At 50.1% G+C, this 18,509-nt stretch overlaps 1 protein-coding gene across 7 annotated transcripts in view; it reads right to left on the bottom strand.

Annotated features, from left to right (window-relative positions):
* Bcas3 (BCAS3 microtubule associated cell migration factor) overlaps window positions 1–18,509 on the bottom strand; it is a 486,981-nt gene that overhangs the window by 18,231 nt on the left and 450,241 nt on the right. For all 7 annotated transcript variants that reach the window (XM_057774686.1, XM_057774690.1, XM_057774688.1 and 4 more), the window contains one exon: window positions 5,502–5,669. In XM_057774686.1, coding sequence (XP_057630669.1) covers window positions 5,502–5,669 — 168 coding nt within the window. The remainder of the gene's footprint in view (window positions 1–5,501; window positions 5,670–18,509) is intronic.

The following is an 18,509-nucleotide window of genomic DNA, read 5'->3' as shown; positions in this document are numbered from 1 at the left end:
TGAACCTGGGTCCTTTGGAGAGCATCCAGCACTCTGAAGCAGTGAGTCGTCTCTCCAGCCTCAGCTGCCGTTTCTTGAGACTTCACTTTCTACAGCCTTACAGTGAGGGTTGGCAGCAATGCATGGGCTCCCCACATGCACACAGACCTTAATAAAGTTGTCTTTTGAAAAGCATGTGAAATCACAGACCTCTGTTAATGAACTGACCATCTACAAACTATGTGATGTTCAAAATATGCTTCTCATGTTAGGAAGGGGGAAAAGCAGTACAGCCCTTTTCATAAATGAAGTTAACTGAAAACAATGTTAAAGCCTTGAATGCGGGGTCACTAAGATAGGGACAGGCACTAGCAGAAGATCTAGCAGATCAACTACAGCCTTGGTTTTCAAATTGCCAACCACAGTTCACTGAAGAATCATGAAATCAGAGCGGTGTGTCTAGAGAGTGCTAGCATGCACGTCTGGGGCACCGTGCCGTGAAAGCCTGAGTATCTGGGAAATGGGGTCAGGGCGCAGTATGTCTTTACAGCAGAGAGTGCGAGGCCCTGGTGGATGGAGCCGCTCCTTGACTGTTAGTTTAGTAGGGACGGGAAAAGGGACTAGAATGTCACCAGCAAAGACAGTCCTTCGTGGCCTTGAGAGCTGCTTGGGGAGTCCACAATACTTGAACCGGGATGCTGCGTTCTACACACAAGGCTTGGGGCTTTGGGGGTGAAGTGTTGGAGAAGGCAAGAGAGAATAAGAAGTCTGAACTACCGACTGGAGGGGTCGGAAAGCTGAGAATGGACTCCATGTGTGCCGAGTGTTTATTAAATCTTCCTTTTGGGGGGGTATTAAATTATATATTTACCTAGACACAGAACAACTGGGATAAGTCGATATTTTGTTTATTTTAAAAAAGAAAAGGATCCCAGGGACTCAGTTTGACTAGCTTGACAACAGTGGGGATGGGTCTGGAGAGGGTGACTTAGCCAGGATGGCTTTGTATACCCCAAGTGGGGTGTGCCTAGAGAAGGAACTGCCAAGGCCAAAGCTGAGTTCTTAGAAGTGTGGATTTATCAGTAGGTGACTGGGTAGATAGTTCTGGAAATCAGGAGTGAGGTTGGTTTGGACGTTATCAGTTTACCCATACTGACTGAGGCTACAGAAGTAGAGATTGCCTTGTGCTGAGGGAGAAGCGAACAGCCTTGAGAAGAAAAAGCCAGAAAAGGGACCAAGGGACAGTCAGAGACAGCAGAACCAGGGGCTGGAGAGGGTTTACAGGCCCAGGTGGAGGTTCCTGGGTGTCTAGTGATGACTTCAGGGAGGAGAGTGGGGGGATGGGGACATGAGGCGCTCCTCTTTGGCTAGAGGATGCTTAGGATCTGGGTGGTAGGGAGCTGGCAGGATTTCAAATGACAACCATTCTCTGACAGTGTGAGCTTGGGTATGGTGGGAGGTTTCGGGGGAATGGGGCAGGGGGTGAAAGAGAACAGCTGCAGGAGGAAGTGGATGACAAGATGGGGACTGAACACCTTCACTAAATAGACAGCAGCGACAGGATCAGGGAACTGGGCGTCTCTGAAAGAAGGGAAAGGCCGGAAACCCCATCAATACGCAGGGGCCATGGAGAGCTTCAGGCAGACCTCAGCCAACAGTAGGCACCTAGGGAGACAGACCGCGGTAAACGGTGCCCAGGTGGGTGCAGACCTCAGTCAGCAGACAGGAGCTGCCAATCTGCCACAAGCTGGGTTCTGTCCCAGGCACTGGTGTTTGCAGCAGAGACAGGTGCCAAGCGAGACCGAAAGAGGGGGCACTAGCCACTGCACAGCACAGCCCAGTGGCCGGGGACCACTTATCTGTGGAGGCTCAAGGAAGAGCAAGTGGTTCACTTCAGCAACACCAGAGCAGGGCTAGATGGACCTCAGGCTGGAGCCTGAGGCAAGGGATGATGGAGAGATAACGGGTGGAAGGGGTTCTGGGCAATCAGAAAGAAAGCGGTTTGGCCAGTCACATCACAGCTGGACCTGCAAACCCCGTGCCAGCTAAACTGACCGACAGGCCAGCACCACCACGGAGGGCTGAACTGACATCTGTGCTGCAAGCTCACCACATTCTAAACAGATCTTCTCAAACTTTAATATGTGCATGTTAAAACTGGGGTGCTGGGCAAGAGGTGGATTTAGAGGTAGAGAGCTTGCCTAGCACGTGTGAGGCTCTGGGTTCAATCCCCAGCACTGGAAGAAGAATGTCAAGTTCCGATGCTGACAGGGCAGGGATGGACTCTGCATTTCTTTCTCCTTTGTCTAGCTCTGAGGACCAAACCCAGAGACTTGCACAGGCTACCTCCTCCACCTGCTTTGCATAGCTCATCAGAGCTCATCAGCTCCTCGGTGACAGCAGTGTTTGCAGGCCACTAGAGTACCTTTAAAAATGATTTTCTTGGCTGGGTGGTGGTGGTACACACCTTTAATACCAACACTCAGGAGGCAGAGGCAGGTGGTTCTCTGTGAGTGTGAGGCCAGCCTAGTCTACAGAGTGAGTTCTAGGCCAGCCAGGACTACACAGAGAAACCCTGTTTCAAAAAACCAATTTTTTTTCTTTTTTACTTAAAAAATGTATATTCCCATTATATACATCATGATGTCTGAAAACATATATACATTGCAGAATGGCTAATTAACACACATTACGCCATATACTTACCTTGTTTTTTTGGTGGTGAGGACATTTAATACCTATCTGCCTAGCCATTTTCAAGAATACAGTACGTTATTATTTACCAGAGCCAATCTATGGTGTGATAGATCTAACGTAGGCAGCCTCTCCAACGGCTCTCCACCTCCCCATCCGTTTTGGATTGTAGGCTTTTTCCTTACTTGTGTGACAGCTCATTTGTCCTGCGGTCCTTGTGAGGCACTGGAGCCAGCCTGGTAAGCTTTTAGGCATCCAATGACCTATCTGACGGGCTGATAGTTTGCAATAAACCGTGATAATAGGGGTTTTCACACCGCGCTAGCCACAAGTCAGGGGACTGTTTGTGTGGGGGAGGGCTGTTTTGGGCTTCCTGTTGGAGAGCTGGTTGTTGAACAATTTATACACCCAGCGCTAGCCAACCCACCATTAACAGTGTTAACACGATCCAAGGGCCTCTGTGTCAGGGGTCTGGAGAGCAAGTCCTATGATGGCCACAGCAGCAAGCTGATAAGGAGACGTCAACATAAAGGTGCCTGGGGGAGGCCCTGAGGCCCTGACTTATCTAGCGCCAGAGTGCCCAACAGAGGCAAATAGAGTACTACCCTATCTGTGTGTCCCCATGCACCAAGAGGAGGAGAGTTGAGAAGAGAAGAGGGAGGTGTTACGGGCAGAGTGACCTGCTGGAAATTCTCATCTATAGGCACCATCCTTCCCTGGCCATCGCTAGCCAGGCCTGTCTTTGTGTACTAGCAGGTGGACATATTCGCTAGAGAGAAGGAAGGGAACTGGTTGGTCCATTTTTATTTGATTTGCTTACTGACCTAAAAAATTGGCGGCAAATTAAAACAAAACAAAACAAACAACCATTCATCTAATAGAGTCAAAAGAAAACCAATGAAATCTCTTTTGGTGACCACTTAAGGAAGAAAGTGGAACCCTACTGCTGGAGAGAAATAAAAAAGGGTATGGGTGGATCTATGCTTTTGACCTGTGGGGTATGCCATTTTAATTTTCTTTTTCTTTAAATTCTTTTTAATTTCACAAGCTTGCTTATTAAGATCGCAAACTCTCCTGAGTCCCTCAGCTGTTTGGCAGATGAATCACTGCCAGCTACGCTCAGGTTACTCCCGGAGAAGCTGAAGCTCCAGTGGCTAAATATCCCTGCCCACCAGACGAGGCTGAGGTGTCCCCGAGGCTTTGAAGACAGTGGTGGCAGATGAGGCCATTCCAGGGACTCTCAGCCCTCAGAAAAGGGAGGCTCCCGGAGATGAGCTCAGGGACACACACTCCGGTTCATAGGAACCACGGCTGCCCAGGAGTCCTGCTGTACAGAGCAAGGCTGTGCTACAGCCATGGTTCAGAAAGCATCTGTCAGTTGGGTTAGCTCCCATGGAAACTGTACTGGCATCTGGCAAGGGGAAGAGCTGCTATCTGGATGTAGAGGGAGAGCAGAGGCTTTGGGATGAATTCTCTATACATCTGGGATGTGTGTGCCTGATGGAGGGGTGCAGTCTGCTACAGCTCTGAAGGTCACATCTCCTTTCCTTGCAGGGGAAATGGGGGTCAGACTAGGCCAGGCCTCTGAGACAGCTGCCATCTAGGGCCTGACAGGGCCTCCCTATCCCTAATTTAACTCCTCCCACCCATCCACTGCATTCTGCAGGTGCCAGTGACTGTCTAGGCAGGAGGCACTAAGCTGTAGAGGTGCTACACCTCTGTCCTTTTAGTGAAGGAGCAGAAGAACTAGCCCAGAGATGCAGGGATGGGGAACCTCACTGCTGGATCTAATACCCACAGAACAGCGGGATGGATTGCCAACGTCAGACCCAACCACCCCAGGGATTCTAAGCTTCTCCCTACTGGGTTCCTCTTCTACAGCAGGGTGGAGCAGGGATGGGACAGGTCACATGGGAGGTGACGCTCCTCGGGGACTAGGAGATAATGAGAAGGCAGGCCTGAAACCTGGGGATCAGGACCTGTTTATCTCATTGACCTCAGCGAACTAGGGACAGGGCCTGTTGGGTGGGTGTTAACACAGGGCTGCAACATTAGTAATATGAGAGAGAGAGAGAGAGAGAGAGAGAGAGAGAGAGAGAGAGAGAGAGAAGTGTTTTAGAAATAGGAGAGGCACAGGAAGCCTGTGTAATAGCAGAATGGAGATGGGATGACTGTGTGTGTGTGTGTGTGCATGCGTGTATGCGTGTGCGCACACGTGCACTTATATGGGGGTAGGGTTCACTTCTAGCTAAAGGATGTCTTAAGATTACTATATGGATGTAGGAAGCCACTCTGGACTTACGGACTCTCAAAGGTACCAGTCTGGGGTGAAAGGCACGTGAAAGAAAAGTTGTATGGTGTATGCCTGAGTTAGCTCTGCCTGCTTGCTGGCAGGTCCCAGTCCCCAGAGCCTGGAACATGAAGGGGAATGTATGCTACTACTTATGTCTTCCTTCTCCTGAGGTGTTTTGTTGGGTATAACTAACTGTCTGTCTGTCTATTTTTCTCTGTCTTTCTGTCTCTGTCTCTCTCTCATAGAGTCAGGGATCATGCAGGCCAGGCAAGGACCCTGATGCTGAGCTATAGCCCCAGGCCTACAACTGTATTTTTCAGGGCATTTTTGGGTATTGCTCCAGGGGGAGAGGCGGCTCTGCTGGGAACCCTCCTTCCCACAGGATTTTCTAGTATCAGAGCCTTCTGGAATGAGTAGCACCCAGAGTGCTAAACCACAGAAACAAATGGTTAAAAACATGCCCTCTCCCCTCCAGCTCAACCCCAGAAGTGCCCGTTACAACCAAGTCAGGCTAGAAGTCTGCCGACAGCTTTACCTGTTCCAGATCCTACAGCATCGCGGCTTGGTGACTCGGCCATGGCATCTGCGAGCCGTTCCCGGAGGCCCTCCTCTGTGTGCTCCATGGAGGACATGTGTCGCAGCCCAAAGCCCTCAGGCCAGCTCCCACACACCTCCAACAGGGTCACGCTCCGGTCGAAGGTACCTGCAACACACAGGGGATGTAAGCACAGTGATGTATTACTTGTGTTTGAATAAATAAAACTTGCCTGAAGGTCAGTGCAAAGCAGCCACACTGGTCAGCCATACAGGCCAGGCAGCAGTGGCACACACCTTTAATGCCAGCAGTCACCCTAGTTAGTCACAGAGGCTGGGCAGTGGTGGTGCACACCTTTTATCCCAGCACTAGAGAGAAATATAAAATGGGAGGAGACAGGTCTCAGCTCAGTCTCCTCCTGAGGATTCCTGGAGGCAGGATCGCCATTTCAGTATGAGGTAGAAGTAAGAGCCAATGGCTGGCTGCTTTGCTTTTCTGATCTTCAGGTTGGACCCCAATGTCTGTCTCTGGGTTTTTATTAGTTGTGCTACACATAAGATGTTGAGACCAGGCCTTCAGAGGGCAGACTATTCTCTGTCTACCTGCCACCTACGGCCTGGCATGCCCAGAGCCAGCTTAGTCTTTTAACCAGAAGGATGAAGGATGGGTGGCTCAGGAACAGGAGTGCATGAGGCTGAGAACATAGCTCATGCCCCTGGGTCAGAGAGCACACTTCCAGGAATGACTGCTACGTGGCTGAGGCGCCTGGAGTTAAAACGGTCTCTTAGGGGTCTCCAGAGACTTCTGAGAGCTCGTACAGAGGGAAGGAACCCCTTCCCAGGTTCATCCCAAATAACCCTGCTGTTCCCTGACGTAATCACTCTCCACCTACAACCTCAGGGATGGCGATAGGTGAGAGATGTAGCTCAGCTAATCGACGCTTTCCTGGTACACATGAGACTGGGCACAATCCCCAGCACCAAATTAAGAAACCCGATGACATGCCTGTGAGCCTAACACTTGGGAAGTAAGAGGCAGGAGGATCATAAGTCCAAGGTCATTCTCAGTTACAGCAGTGACTCTGAGGCTAGCCTGGGCTATATGAGGCACTGTCTAAAATAAAAGGTGGCCTGGGGAGATGGCTCAATGACAAAAGTCTTTTTTTTTTTTTTTTTAATTTTCGAGACAGGGTTTCTCCATAGCCTTTGGTTCCTGTCCTGGAACTAGCTCTTGTAGACCAGGCTGGCCTCGAACTCACAGAGACCCGCCTGCCTCTGCCTCCCGAGTGCTGAGATTAAAGGTTTGCACCACCACCACCCGGCTGACAAAAGTCCTTGAACGTGTGCATGATGACCCAAGCTTGGATCTCCAGAACCCAGGGAGTAGCAGAAACACCTATAATCCCAGTGTTCCTATGGTGAGATGAGAGACAGAGACAGGAGAGTCCCTAGAAACTCGTGGGTGGGCTAGCCTGGTACACACAGTGGTGAACAATAAAAAGACCCTATCTCAAGAAAGGTAGAAGACAAAGACTGACACTCAAGATTGTGGTCTGACTTTCTTTTGCACACTGTGGCACATATGTAAGTGTGCACGCACACACCACCACCACAAAGATTAGTAAGAGGGGGTTACGCTGTCTAGGCTTAAAAACAAAAAAGCTTCCTAAGCCACTGTATCCTAGAACTTATTCCCAGCCTCATTTACAGTTGCGGCTTAGCGAGGTCAAGAGCTTAGACTAAAAGCAGACTTGGTGCCAGGACTCAGATGTGCTGATGCCTCGGTCTGGAACTCGTTCTACCTCACTGCAGATTGGCTCCCAGCCGCCAGGGACATGGGCAAGTGCGGGGTACCGTTTCAGTGATGTGGGCGATAGCATCTTCGGCAAGGATCCTTTCTTAATCCAAACCTGCTCCCGAGTTCCAGAAAGTACACTGCGTTCCGCTGAACCCAAGATTAGATGTTACGTGCAAGACCACTTCAAAGTCTGAGTTCAGGCGACTCGATTTTACTCTACGGCAAGTTCACGGAGAAAGCTTATTTCATCCAGCCTCTCTCAGAAAGAGATTATGGTCACGGTCTGTTGCTTTAAGCACCATTTCCCCCGCGATTAGGTAACTGAATCCACTACATTTATTGGGGCTTGGTTCCTGCCAGCTCCAGGAGGACCAGGGAAAAAAAATGCAAATGCCGACGTTTCCCCAAAGTTAAAAGTACATGAAACACACACTCTTTATCAGGTCTTGTTTCTCCTCTTTGATCAGCCGTCAGAAACTATCTTTCCTCGGCGTGCAGGACTGGGCAGTGTTAGAGCACACTCGCTGCCACTGACAGGTGGTAATAGAGAGGGTGCGAGCCCCAGCCCCGGCGGGCGGCCCTGCCTGTGATAACGGCCCCAGCACGGAGGCGATAACCTTTAGTAAACACTCCGACAGCCGGTGCCTTCATACATCAGCAAAGTGGGCCCGATAATCCTGAACTCTCTGACCAGACAAAGGCCTCGGGCTGGCCGCCTGGGATTTATATGTGTGGCAAGGGTCACTGCCGGCTCCTGAATTTCATCAGGCAAGTTTGGCTTTGATTTATTTCTCACCTAATTGTGAGGTAGATTCCTGCACAGGGAGAGCGGGCAGCATCTACAGAGGCTCCTCCCTGGGAGGGGGCCTGCCTTGAGAGTGTGGTCCTTGCCATCAGTTTATCAGGTGGGACCTCAGCGTGGGGAGCGGGCTTCCATTGGACAGGATTTGGATGGAGGTTTGGGAGGCCAGGCACTGGAACTCAGGGGTGGGGTAATGAGTGCCCCTGATCCTTAAAGGACCTAAGCTGAACTACAGCCATGCACTAGCAAAAGCCAGGGCCACAGTTGCCACTCCAGTGTTAGCAACAGCTCCCAGGAGTGTGTCCCCAAGGCCATCCACGAAGGACAGAAGCTAAGCATGCAGATCTCTTTCTCCTTAGTCATGTGGGGACTGACAGGCAAGCAGTCTCTGCTCTCCTAAGCTCACAACAAGGATCCAGAGCCACATCTCCACTGCTGCCTGGGGCACCTGTGCTCAGTGACAGCAGAGGAGAAGCTCCACCTTTCTCTTTACTTAGCTTCATCTGAGAGTCTGGAAGCCTGGGAATGGAGTGACCACTCTTGTCACAAGAGCAGGGTACCTGTCACTAAAAGGGTGTTGGAATATAGTGTTTAGAGGTCAGGGCAGGGAATTGGAAGCAGGAACATGAGGATGGAAGCCAAGTCAGGGAGACAGAAAAAAAAATCAGATCAAAGTTGTAGCAAGAGGGGTTTGGGGAAGAAATGGAACAGACAACAAGAAGGGTTTGGGAGAGAGGGCCCAGTTCACAGACGGTAAAAGCCAGAGGAATATGTACGTTTTAGTCTTGTTTTTGGGATAGGCTCTTACTATGTAACCCAGGCTGGTCTTGCGAAGGCAACCTTCCTGACTCAGCCTCCTACAGGTTGGATTATAGATATGTGTTACCATACCCCCTAGTACATAATATACGAAGGGACAAAGTAGCAGGGGAGTCATGCGTGGGTGTTAGGAGTCGGGACTGGAAACCGATCTCGGCTAGAACACACAGTCTCTGACCTCTACAAGCTGCTAGTTCTACGCAGGTGCCTCAGCTCCTGCACCCACCAGAACTCATGCAAGCCCAGAGCCACTGTGGGGACTGAGCCAGATAAAAGAACGCACGCGACACATTCGTGCTCTGCACATAACAGGTGTGTTCGTGGACATGGAAATACCGTCAGAATGGCTCAGTGGGAGAGTCTTTGCATAGCACGTGGGAGGCCCTGGGTCTGAGTCCCAGCACTGCAAGCAATAACAATGACAGGAACTATCTTGATGACGACCATAGCGCCCCTGGAGGTGGCACCGCACATTTCAGCAGTCACAATGACCCTAGCATGGGTACGGCCTTCTAGGAGGGGAGCTGGAGCACCGAATGCCTAAGTGACACACCTGGAGTCTGTGGATGACAGATGTGGAACGTAAGCTTCCCCATTACCCTGTTAGCGCCCATGGTGCTTCCTTTAGTGGCACCAGCTGCGGAGAGCAGGTATAGGACAGATCACCTCTACCATCCTAATGTGTGATGAGAATGCCTGTCATCTTCAATCAATGCTTTTAAAGGCTGCTTACCCTGAGACCAGCCCACGATCCTTGCAGTATCACACTCATGACTCACCTGTCTGCCTGATGAACTCAGGAGAGCACAGACCAGCAGCTCTAATCGCTTGGCATGGGCACAACTAAGAAGCAGTCCATGGGAGAACCCGAGTGCCCAGGAGGGGCCCTCGTTCCTCTCTGTTGTCCTGAGATGCAGAGAGATAACTGCCTCCCTCACTCTGCTAAGCAGAGGCCCCGAGGAGGCTCTGATACCCTTTTCTGCGCAGACACTGTCTGAGGAGCCTGCCATGCAGGAGTGAGAGCAGGGCAGCAGGAACGCGGGGGTGAGCAGGTGCTGGGTGAAGAGGCTAAGCCCTTGGAGGATGAGGTCACTTCTGGCACTTAGGAAACTGCCCATCTTGTCAGTGTTGACGGAATAGCTATCCTTCACTTGACTGGCCCAGAGACACTCCCTTGGACAGGGGATGTTTGTGTCCCATTATGGAGACAGGACTATTTCAGGGGGCCAGAAAATGCTCACCTAGAGCAGGCTATTTGCAGAGCTCAGGGTCCACGCGCTTGGCAACGAGGGCCTGCTGCTGAGGATGTTTACGAGGCCGTCTGATGCCAGCTGTTCCATCAGAGTCATGCATTCATCAAATATTGATTAGCGTCCACTCTGATATGAGTCAAGCCTTCTTCTAAGGGATGACAAAGGCGCGTGAGGGGAAGGTGCTGAGTCCACAAAACTATGTGAGCAGCAGCTACTGATGTCCCCTGAGCTAGAGAGCCAAGAGGTGACTGGTTTTAACTGGTCTTCCTTTGGGAACTCTTCCCTCTAGGGTTCTCCCCTACCCTGTTAGTCTCCAAGTCTGATCTGCTGAGGAAACTTCCCCAGGGGCAATAAACACAAACCCCCAGGCTCTGACAGTGTAGCCTTTGCAGGGCAGGAGGAGAAAGCTATGAGTTTACCAAGAAAAATGTGTGATTGGGTCTGAGCGTCCAGCTCAGAGGCAGGGTGTCTTCCCAGCTTGCTTGAAGCTTTACATTCAATTTTCAACACACACACACACACACACACACACACACAGAGAGAGAGAGAGAGAGAGAGAGAGAGAGAGAGAGAGAGAGAGACTGAAAGATATGTACCTCTAGGGCTGGGATGTGGCTGTGGCTCAGTAGACAGTCTGTCTAACAGATATGAACTATTAAGACCCTACATAAGGGTTTTGTCTCCAGCACTGGAGAGAAAACAGTATGTTTACATATAGAACATTATACAAGCAACTTCAGTGTGTTTAGGGATGGACCGAAGCACATGGACTCAGGTTAATCTGGGGGTCCTGTAGATCACCCCATCCACAACCCATGTTGTTCACAGGTGCTGCCCTTCCAGGTGGTTTGGAAGATCCTGAGGACCTGGATATGCCTGGGGCTGAAGGAGTCCAGGATTCTAACAGTCATGCTCACGCCAACAGACTTGTAAACCGACTGATCACGGTTACCTGAGAAAGGTGACAGTTACTTCAGTCAGCAGCCTCTGGACTGAGTGCCAGAGCCTGGACATCTAGGGTCAGGATAGGCAGAAAATAGAACTGAGATTAAAAAGGAAGAGGAAGGATTAAGATGGCAGGTGCGGCAGAAAGCGACCACGGTGTCCCTCTATTGCTTCAATGCAGTTACGAGGTGAAGATTCTGGGATCCGCACAGAGCCAAGCCTGTGGGGTCCCCGGGGTGGCCCTGGAGTCTCTGGAACCCTGACTCCTCCCTTGACACCCCTGCGGGTCACTCTTCCCAGGTTCCTGGGTTTCACAAACCCGCTAAAGGTATGCTGTGGCATCCGGAATGCTGGCAGCTTGGGGAACGCGTGCAGAGCACGTGCCAAAGGGGCCAGGAGGTCCTGGGTGAGATGCTCCCTTTTGCCAATTGTATCTAACCACACTCTTGTTATCTGCATCAGTTAGATTCAGCCAGGGTTGAAGTTTGTTGAAAACCTCGTTAGGGAAAGATTCTAGCCACCAGAGACAAAGGCCACAAACCAAATGCAGAATCTAGAATAAACCCCTCCAAGTGAGTTCACACTAATAAATATGCCATGACAACCAAGGGCCTAGCCACATTCAGGGAGCCCGGGGAGTCTCCTTGCCTCACTCACCAGACAAATATCTCTGAATTGAGCTGAAGCCCTGTGCGGTGGGGAGCACGTCTTTCCCCACTCCGCAGACTGGTTACAGTGAGCATAGTTGAGGACGCTAGCCTAACCTGGCACACTGGTCAGCTTTGTGTGTTAGCCTGGCCAGGATGCTGTGAGACAGGAGCACGATGTCCCTCCCTCACCAATGTGTGGGACAGTCCCACCAAGGACCTGAATCGAATACAAAGTGGAAGAGGGGAACATTTGCTCTTTCTGAGTTGGGATAGTGTCTACTCTTGCCCCTAGAACTCAGCATTCCTGGTCTTCAGGCCTCTGGGCTCTGACTGGTCCTCAGGCCTTTGGTCTTGCAGTCTTCGTGGGTAACAATGTAACACCCCAGATTCCATAATAATAAATAAATCCCTATAATAAGTCCCTGTCTGCCTGCCTACCTAAAACTATTTCTCCGAGAACCTTGACTACTAGCTGTATTGGTTACTAGCTGTGTTTTGTCCCCAAGCATATCTTTAGCATGTCAGTAGTATGTTATGGTGCGGAACAATCTTTGTACACTGTAAATATGTACTACTCTCATTGTTTAATAAGAGAACTGACTGGCCTATAGCTGGACAGGCAGAAGTTATGAGGGGCTTGCAGACAAAAAGAGAACTCAGGGTAGAAGGTGGAGTTGCCAGGAGATGTGAAGAGAAGCAAGGTGAACATGTCATGCTGAAAAAAGGTACCACCACATAGGTTAATTTAAGTTGTAAGAGCTAGTTAGTAATTAGCCTCAGCTATTGGCTGAGCATTTATAATTAATAATAAGTCTCTGTGTGGTTATTTGGGAGCAGCTGGCAGAACAGAGCTTACCAGTGGTCCTGATGAAAAACTCCACCTATGATATAACTTAGAACAGACTGACTCATGTTAGAAGGGTAGGCAGGGTGAGAGGATACGATGATTTCATCTTTTCCTCTTGATGCTTTAGGTTGATTCCCAAAATAACTCCATTTGTATGCTGCACAACAATGTTCTGGTCTACAAAGAAGATGGTGGGGGCTGGAGAGATGGCTCAGTGGTTAAGAGCACCACGTGCTCTTCCAAAGGTCCTGAGTTCAATTCCCAGCAACCATGGTGGCTCATAACCATCTGTAATGAGGTCTGGTGCCCTCTTCTGGCCTGCAGGCATACACACAGACAGAATATTGTATACATAATAAATAAATAAATATTAAAAAAAAAGAAGATGGTGGTCCATGAGTTAATGGAACTGCATAGTTCACCCAAGTGACATCACAACCATCCTCACAGGGTAACGCACCATACAGGTCTATTCATTATGCCTTCAGTTACAAAGACGCATGGTGCAAGCAAGGCCTTGGAAGCTCATGCCTGTAGTACCAGCACTCAGGAGGCTGAAGCAGGAAGATTGCTATGACTTCTTGGCCAATCAGTACTACAGAATAGACCCTGTCTCAAAGGAAAAGGGGGTGAGTGGGCCTTGTTATAAACATGTATAAAAATGTCCTTATGTAACCTAGTACCATGTACGCCAAGGGGGTGGGATGGTTAAAAACAGTACTCATAATTATGTGCAGTATAATAGTTGGTAAGATAATGAACAGCTGTTCCTACTTTATACATCACTGCTACTTTAGAGAGCATATTTCTTTTACTTATTAAAAAGTTGACTATAAAACTATGATGGGTTCTGCATGCAGCAGACTCCCATAGCCTGTGTGTATTGTATCTCTTAATTCCAAGGGACACCAGAGCTGCATGCTTGTAATCCCCCTACTTGAGAAGTTGAAACCAGAGGATCACAGCGAGTTCCCTGTCTGGATTATATAGCAAAATCCTGCCAGACAAAAAAACAAAAAACAAAAAAACAAAAAAGGGGCGGGGAAAGACAACATCAATGAATGACTTGTATGTGCTATTTTGATTGTACGGTAGGCTCAGGGTGGTCACACAACAAATGGCCAGATGACAGACACATTTCTCAGAACCCACCCATTCAGCACATGACAGATGGCTGTATGCTCTATACACAGACAGATGTGCTCCATAGCAAGGGTGTCCCGACTCCGTCTATCTGTTATGACTCACATGCATGTATGCATAACATACATATATTTTCACTCAGATTATTTCATGATTTATGACAATGAGTAATCCTTGTTAGTCCCATATGCAGACACTTGGCTGTGGAGTTTGGGTTATGGCCATGAGGTTATTTTGAAAAGATCTACTCTTCCAGCTTTGGAAGTGAATTAAGAAAAAAGAAAGAAAGAAAGAAAAAAAAAAAAAAAAAAACAGCTTGGTAAAGAAACACCTGAGCTAACACTGGCCGCCAGGTTCCGCGATGGCGACACATCTTCCTGCCTACCAAAGGCCCCTAGAACCATGGCGAGAAAGGACGAGGTGCTGGTCAGAGACTCAGAGAGCAGCCTGCCATGGATGGCTAGTTAGTTAGTATACGGGGTAGGGGTGGGGCTGAGTTAAACAATGGGAAATTAACGGCGGAACTGTTCAACAGTGACGGGGGCACTAAGCATTTCATGGTGGTCTAACGCAAAGCAGTCACCAGGACACAGAGGGCAATGCTCATGTCAGAAGTTAGAGCAGAGACTACGAATCAAGACGTTATAACCAGAACTCTCCCTACAGCTTTTCTTGTTACTCTAGGCAAATTTACCGATCCCTGTGGGTGTCACCACATCAAATACAGGACAAAATGTTAACCGTGACTGCCTCTGGGTAAGCTGGAGACAAGTCTGCTATTTATTTCCTACCATCTTACATGTGTTTCCTGTAGTTTTTGTAACCAGGGAGAAAAATGGTCAAAGAGAAAATGGCTTGAAAACAGCAAAGAAGCCAGGTCAGGAGGCCACGGAAGCATGTGAGGGAGGGCCTGGACCCGCTGAGCTGCCTCTCCGGCAGTTCCTGCAAAGGGCTTGACTCGGTGGGAGGCAGGTGAGCTTGAAGCTCCTCGCTGACTCTTCTCCCAGTGACCACGGCTGGCTGCACGCAATGTTGACTCACCCTGTGTACACACTCTTTAAAGTGTGTCAGGAATGTGAACCAACTTGCACTGAAAAATGGCAGAAGCCGTTCTACCTCTGTACAAACTCATATGACGGGTCAGAGAAGGCCAGAAGAACAACTCTGGAAGGAGTCTATTTGAGAAGGCCTTTACTTGTGTTCCCCTTGCCCCAATCCTCTGGATAAACAGGGCAGAGCTACCAAGGAAACATTCTTCCATGACCGACCAGGGATGTCTGGGCCCTTGACACATTGCTAGGTCACCAGGCAGAGCCCCTGTGGTCTGCCTGTGGGTCTGAGAGCAGTCATCACGATAGCCCCAACAGAGACGGCTCCCACTGGCTCTACACTCAGACAGTCCTGGGCTGTGACGAACAGGAGAGCTCTCCCTCCCCCACCACCCGAGTTGGAAGCAAAGGTACCATTTCCTGGGGTACACTCTGGTGTGCTGCTGAGATGGAGGGCCAGTGTCCACCAGGTCCCGGGTCCCAGGTCCTACAGCGAGGCTCACAGTGCTCTGCCGCACAGATTCAGGAATCTAACAACATCATGGATGGAAAAACTTCACTCTGATCCTGGGAGAACTGTACTCTCAGGATAGCAAGCGCCCAAGCTGGCTTTTCTAGGGCAACCCGTATAGCAAAGAATGAGGTCTGAGATCAGAGGGATACCAAGAAAGGAAAAGAGTGAACATTTGCTGAGCCTGTGTGGCACAGACATAGGCAGCTGCTTTACGTGGACACTACCTCATTCAAAGGACACCTATGACTCAGGCTGATGCTATAACTTCCAATTTATAGACCAAAGAACGGAGGCAGAGAGAGGTAGACGATGATAACGTGAGAGATGGCCAGGGTTCTGATGCCGGGCTCTTCCAGAGCCAAGACCTGGACTCTGCCCCCAATGACACCGTGATTAGATTCAGGGTGAGTCAGACCGGAGCATTCCCACTAAAAACACAAAAGTTTTGATACACAGCCTCAGTGTCCAGGAGGGAGTTTGTTTCCTCTTTTGGTAGCAAGTGTCCCCACACTTAACCAAACCCCGAGCCCTCTATTACTGAGTTAGAAGGCAGAAGTGTGACTTCTGTTCTCCACAGCAAAGCCCATGCAAAGTGCTCAGCTGAGAACTCCGAGGTCGAACTCGGGGCCAGGAAGCCTTGTATCATTTACTCAAGAAAGATGTTTCCTCAAAACTCATCAGCCAGCAAGATGGTGCAGCAGGTTAGGGTGCTTGCTGCTGAGCCTGGCAGCCTGAGCTTAATGCCTGGGGCCTAAACAGTAGGAGGAGAGAATTGACATCCGTTAGTTGATCTCTGACCTCTACATAAGAATACTGTGGCATCCACCGCCCCCAAATCAAACGTAAACCAACCAACCAACCAGCGTTTATAACTTCTTCAGGTGTGAAATCAATATCCATAGACACAAGTGGCTTGTATGTTTGATGCTTGACTCTCCTCCCCGAGAACTCTCAGTTCCTCAGGAGAGGGTTCTGTTTCCTCAGCAGGCTGGGGTTGTCTGCAGGCCTGGCTTTGCAGGGCCTGGATGCTACCTGACCTGAATGGCTTTCATAGGCCTGGGAGGGCAGAGTGAAGGTCATTTGCCTCGGTAAACTTGTGGTAATGCTTGTACAGGAAGGAAGGGACTGGTCCTATAGGAAGGGGAAGGTCCTCGATGCTACTGAAGGTACTATAGTGGACTGGTAATTACACGAATCGGAAGAGTTAACTCTTAGAGAAATGTGTTCTCAGTTAGGTGTGGTGGCACATGCCTCTGATCCCAGCAGACAGATCTCTATGAGTCGAATGCCAGTATGGTCTACAGAGTGAGTTCCAGGACATCCAGGACTACGTAGAAGAACCATGTCTCACAAATAAAACTCGTCTGTTGCCCAGGCTGGCCTTGGGACTCCTGGGCTCAAGTGATTCTGCCTCAGCCTCCCGTACAATGCCATTTAGCTGGTAAAGTGCTTGCCTAGCATGCATGAAGTCTTGAGATTGCTCCCAGTCCTACATAAACAGGGCTGAGTGGCACACGCCTGTCACCTTAGCACCTAGGATGCAGAGCAGGAGGAGCAAGCACTCAAGGCCATCCTTGGCTAAGGCTGGAATTCGGGCTAACCTTGGCCCAAGATCCTATTTCAAAACAAGCAAGCGAACAAGGGAAGCGGATTCTGAGCAGCAGAGGGCTTTGGAGGAAGGTCTGGCCAGTCTGCTGTTCACACACCAAGTACAGTACAGAAAGAAGGGCAGACTGCGGAGGGGGGGTGCCGGGGCCTGTGCGCAGCCAGTCACAGCAGCAGTTTGCACAGAGGGGAGTTTCCTGGGGCTAGGGTGACTGGAGCAGAAAGCGGGGACAGAGTGGGTGAGAGGCCCCTGGAGCCAAAGCTGCTGGGAACACCTCACACACTTTCACATAATGACTTCACCCAGACTGTGGTTCCATAGCAACTTCCTCCCCAGACACACCCTGTCACGGGCTCCATTTCACCTACCAGGGCTCTGCAACCACCTTCGAGGCTCCCAGTGGCCACCTGAGGTAGGCAGAAATTGGCTCACTAGTTAGACTGCTGACTGACAGGTAGTTGCTTGGGACCCTTATCTTCCAGGGACTTCTCTGACAGCCACGCCTCTTGATCTTGTTACATATGGGCGTGGGATGGGGGCTCGGTGGCCTGGGCTTTCTTGAATTGTTCACGTAAGCTGTGTCCCAGGCTCTTCCATACCTGAAACAGCCAGTGCCTGGGAACTGTCATTTCCTGTCTTGACATGTCAAAGCTTTTTGGCTGGTCACGCTGACTCAGCTACCAGGGCATGCAAGCCAGGGAGGGGAGTAGGGAAAAGTTGAGAAGCTCAGGAACACATATGGTGAGCAGCGAGGCATAGAAACTGTAACAATGGCAACAATGCTCTGCAGCGCCCTCAGCGCGGCGCCCTTCCTGTTGTACTTTCCCAGGTCTGCACGCCCTCAGCGCGGCGCCCTTCCCGTCGTACTTTCCCAGGTCTGCACGCCCTCAGTTCTCACAGCACCCAGGAGACCGACAAGGAGACTGTCACCAGCTCCCACCGTGTGCCTGGGGAAGCTCAGGGCGGGGCAGGGGTTAGCGTGAAGAAGCCCAGTCTTGTGCCACACATCTTTCTTCCTCAGAATGTGGTCCACCCCTGCGGAGGGAGCTGTGGTACTTGGAGGTTGGTTAGACAAGTTTCAAGGCAGACATACAGGTGGTCATGGGCAATTCTAGCAGTAAGAAGCAGACACGGGGGAGGATCATGTGTTTGAGGCCAGCCTGGGCTACAAAGTGAGATCCTATGTCAAAAACATCTGGGGGTCGGGAGGGGAGACCTACACTGGATCCTACCCAGGTTTACCGCATCTCATAAGAGCCTGGGCATGTAACTTAGTGGGAGCTTGCCTAGAAAGTAGAATCCTGGTTTAAGCCCCAGTACCACATAAACAGGGTGTGGTGGCAGAAACTTGTAATTCTAGCGCTTGGAAGGTAGAGGCAGGAGGGTCAGATGTCCAAGGTCATCGTTGACTAAGTGGTGACTTGGAGGCCAGACCCTGTATTCAAAAACAAACACACACACACACACACACACACCACCTCCAGGGCACTCAGCACATACTAAAGGTGAAAAGTCCCAACTTTTCCCCTATAGCCTGTCTTTCTCCTAAAGCAGTTTCTAGCTGTCAGTCTCTTAGAGTCTAG

The sequence above is a fragment of the Chionomys nivalis genome, chromosome 7, assembly GCF_950005125.1.
Source record: "Chionomys nivalis chromosome 7, mChiNiv1.1, whole genome shotgun sequence".
Taxonomy (NCBI): Eukaryota; Metazoa; Chordata; class Mammalia; order Rodentia; family Cricetidae; genus Chionomys; species Chionomys nivalis.
This window is presented reverse-complemented; position numbering and strand designations above follow the sequence as displayed.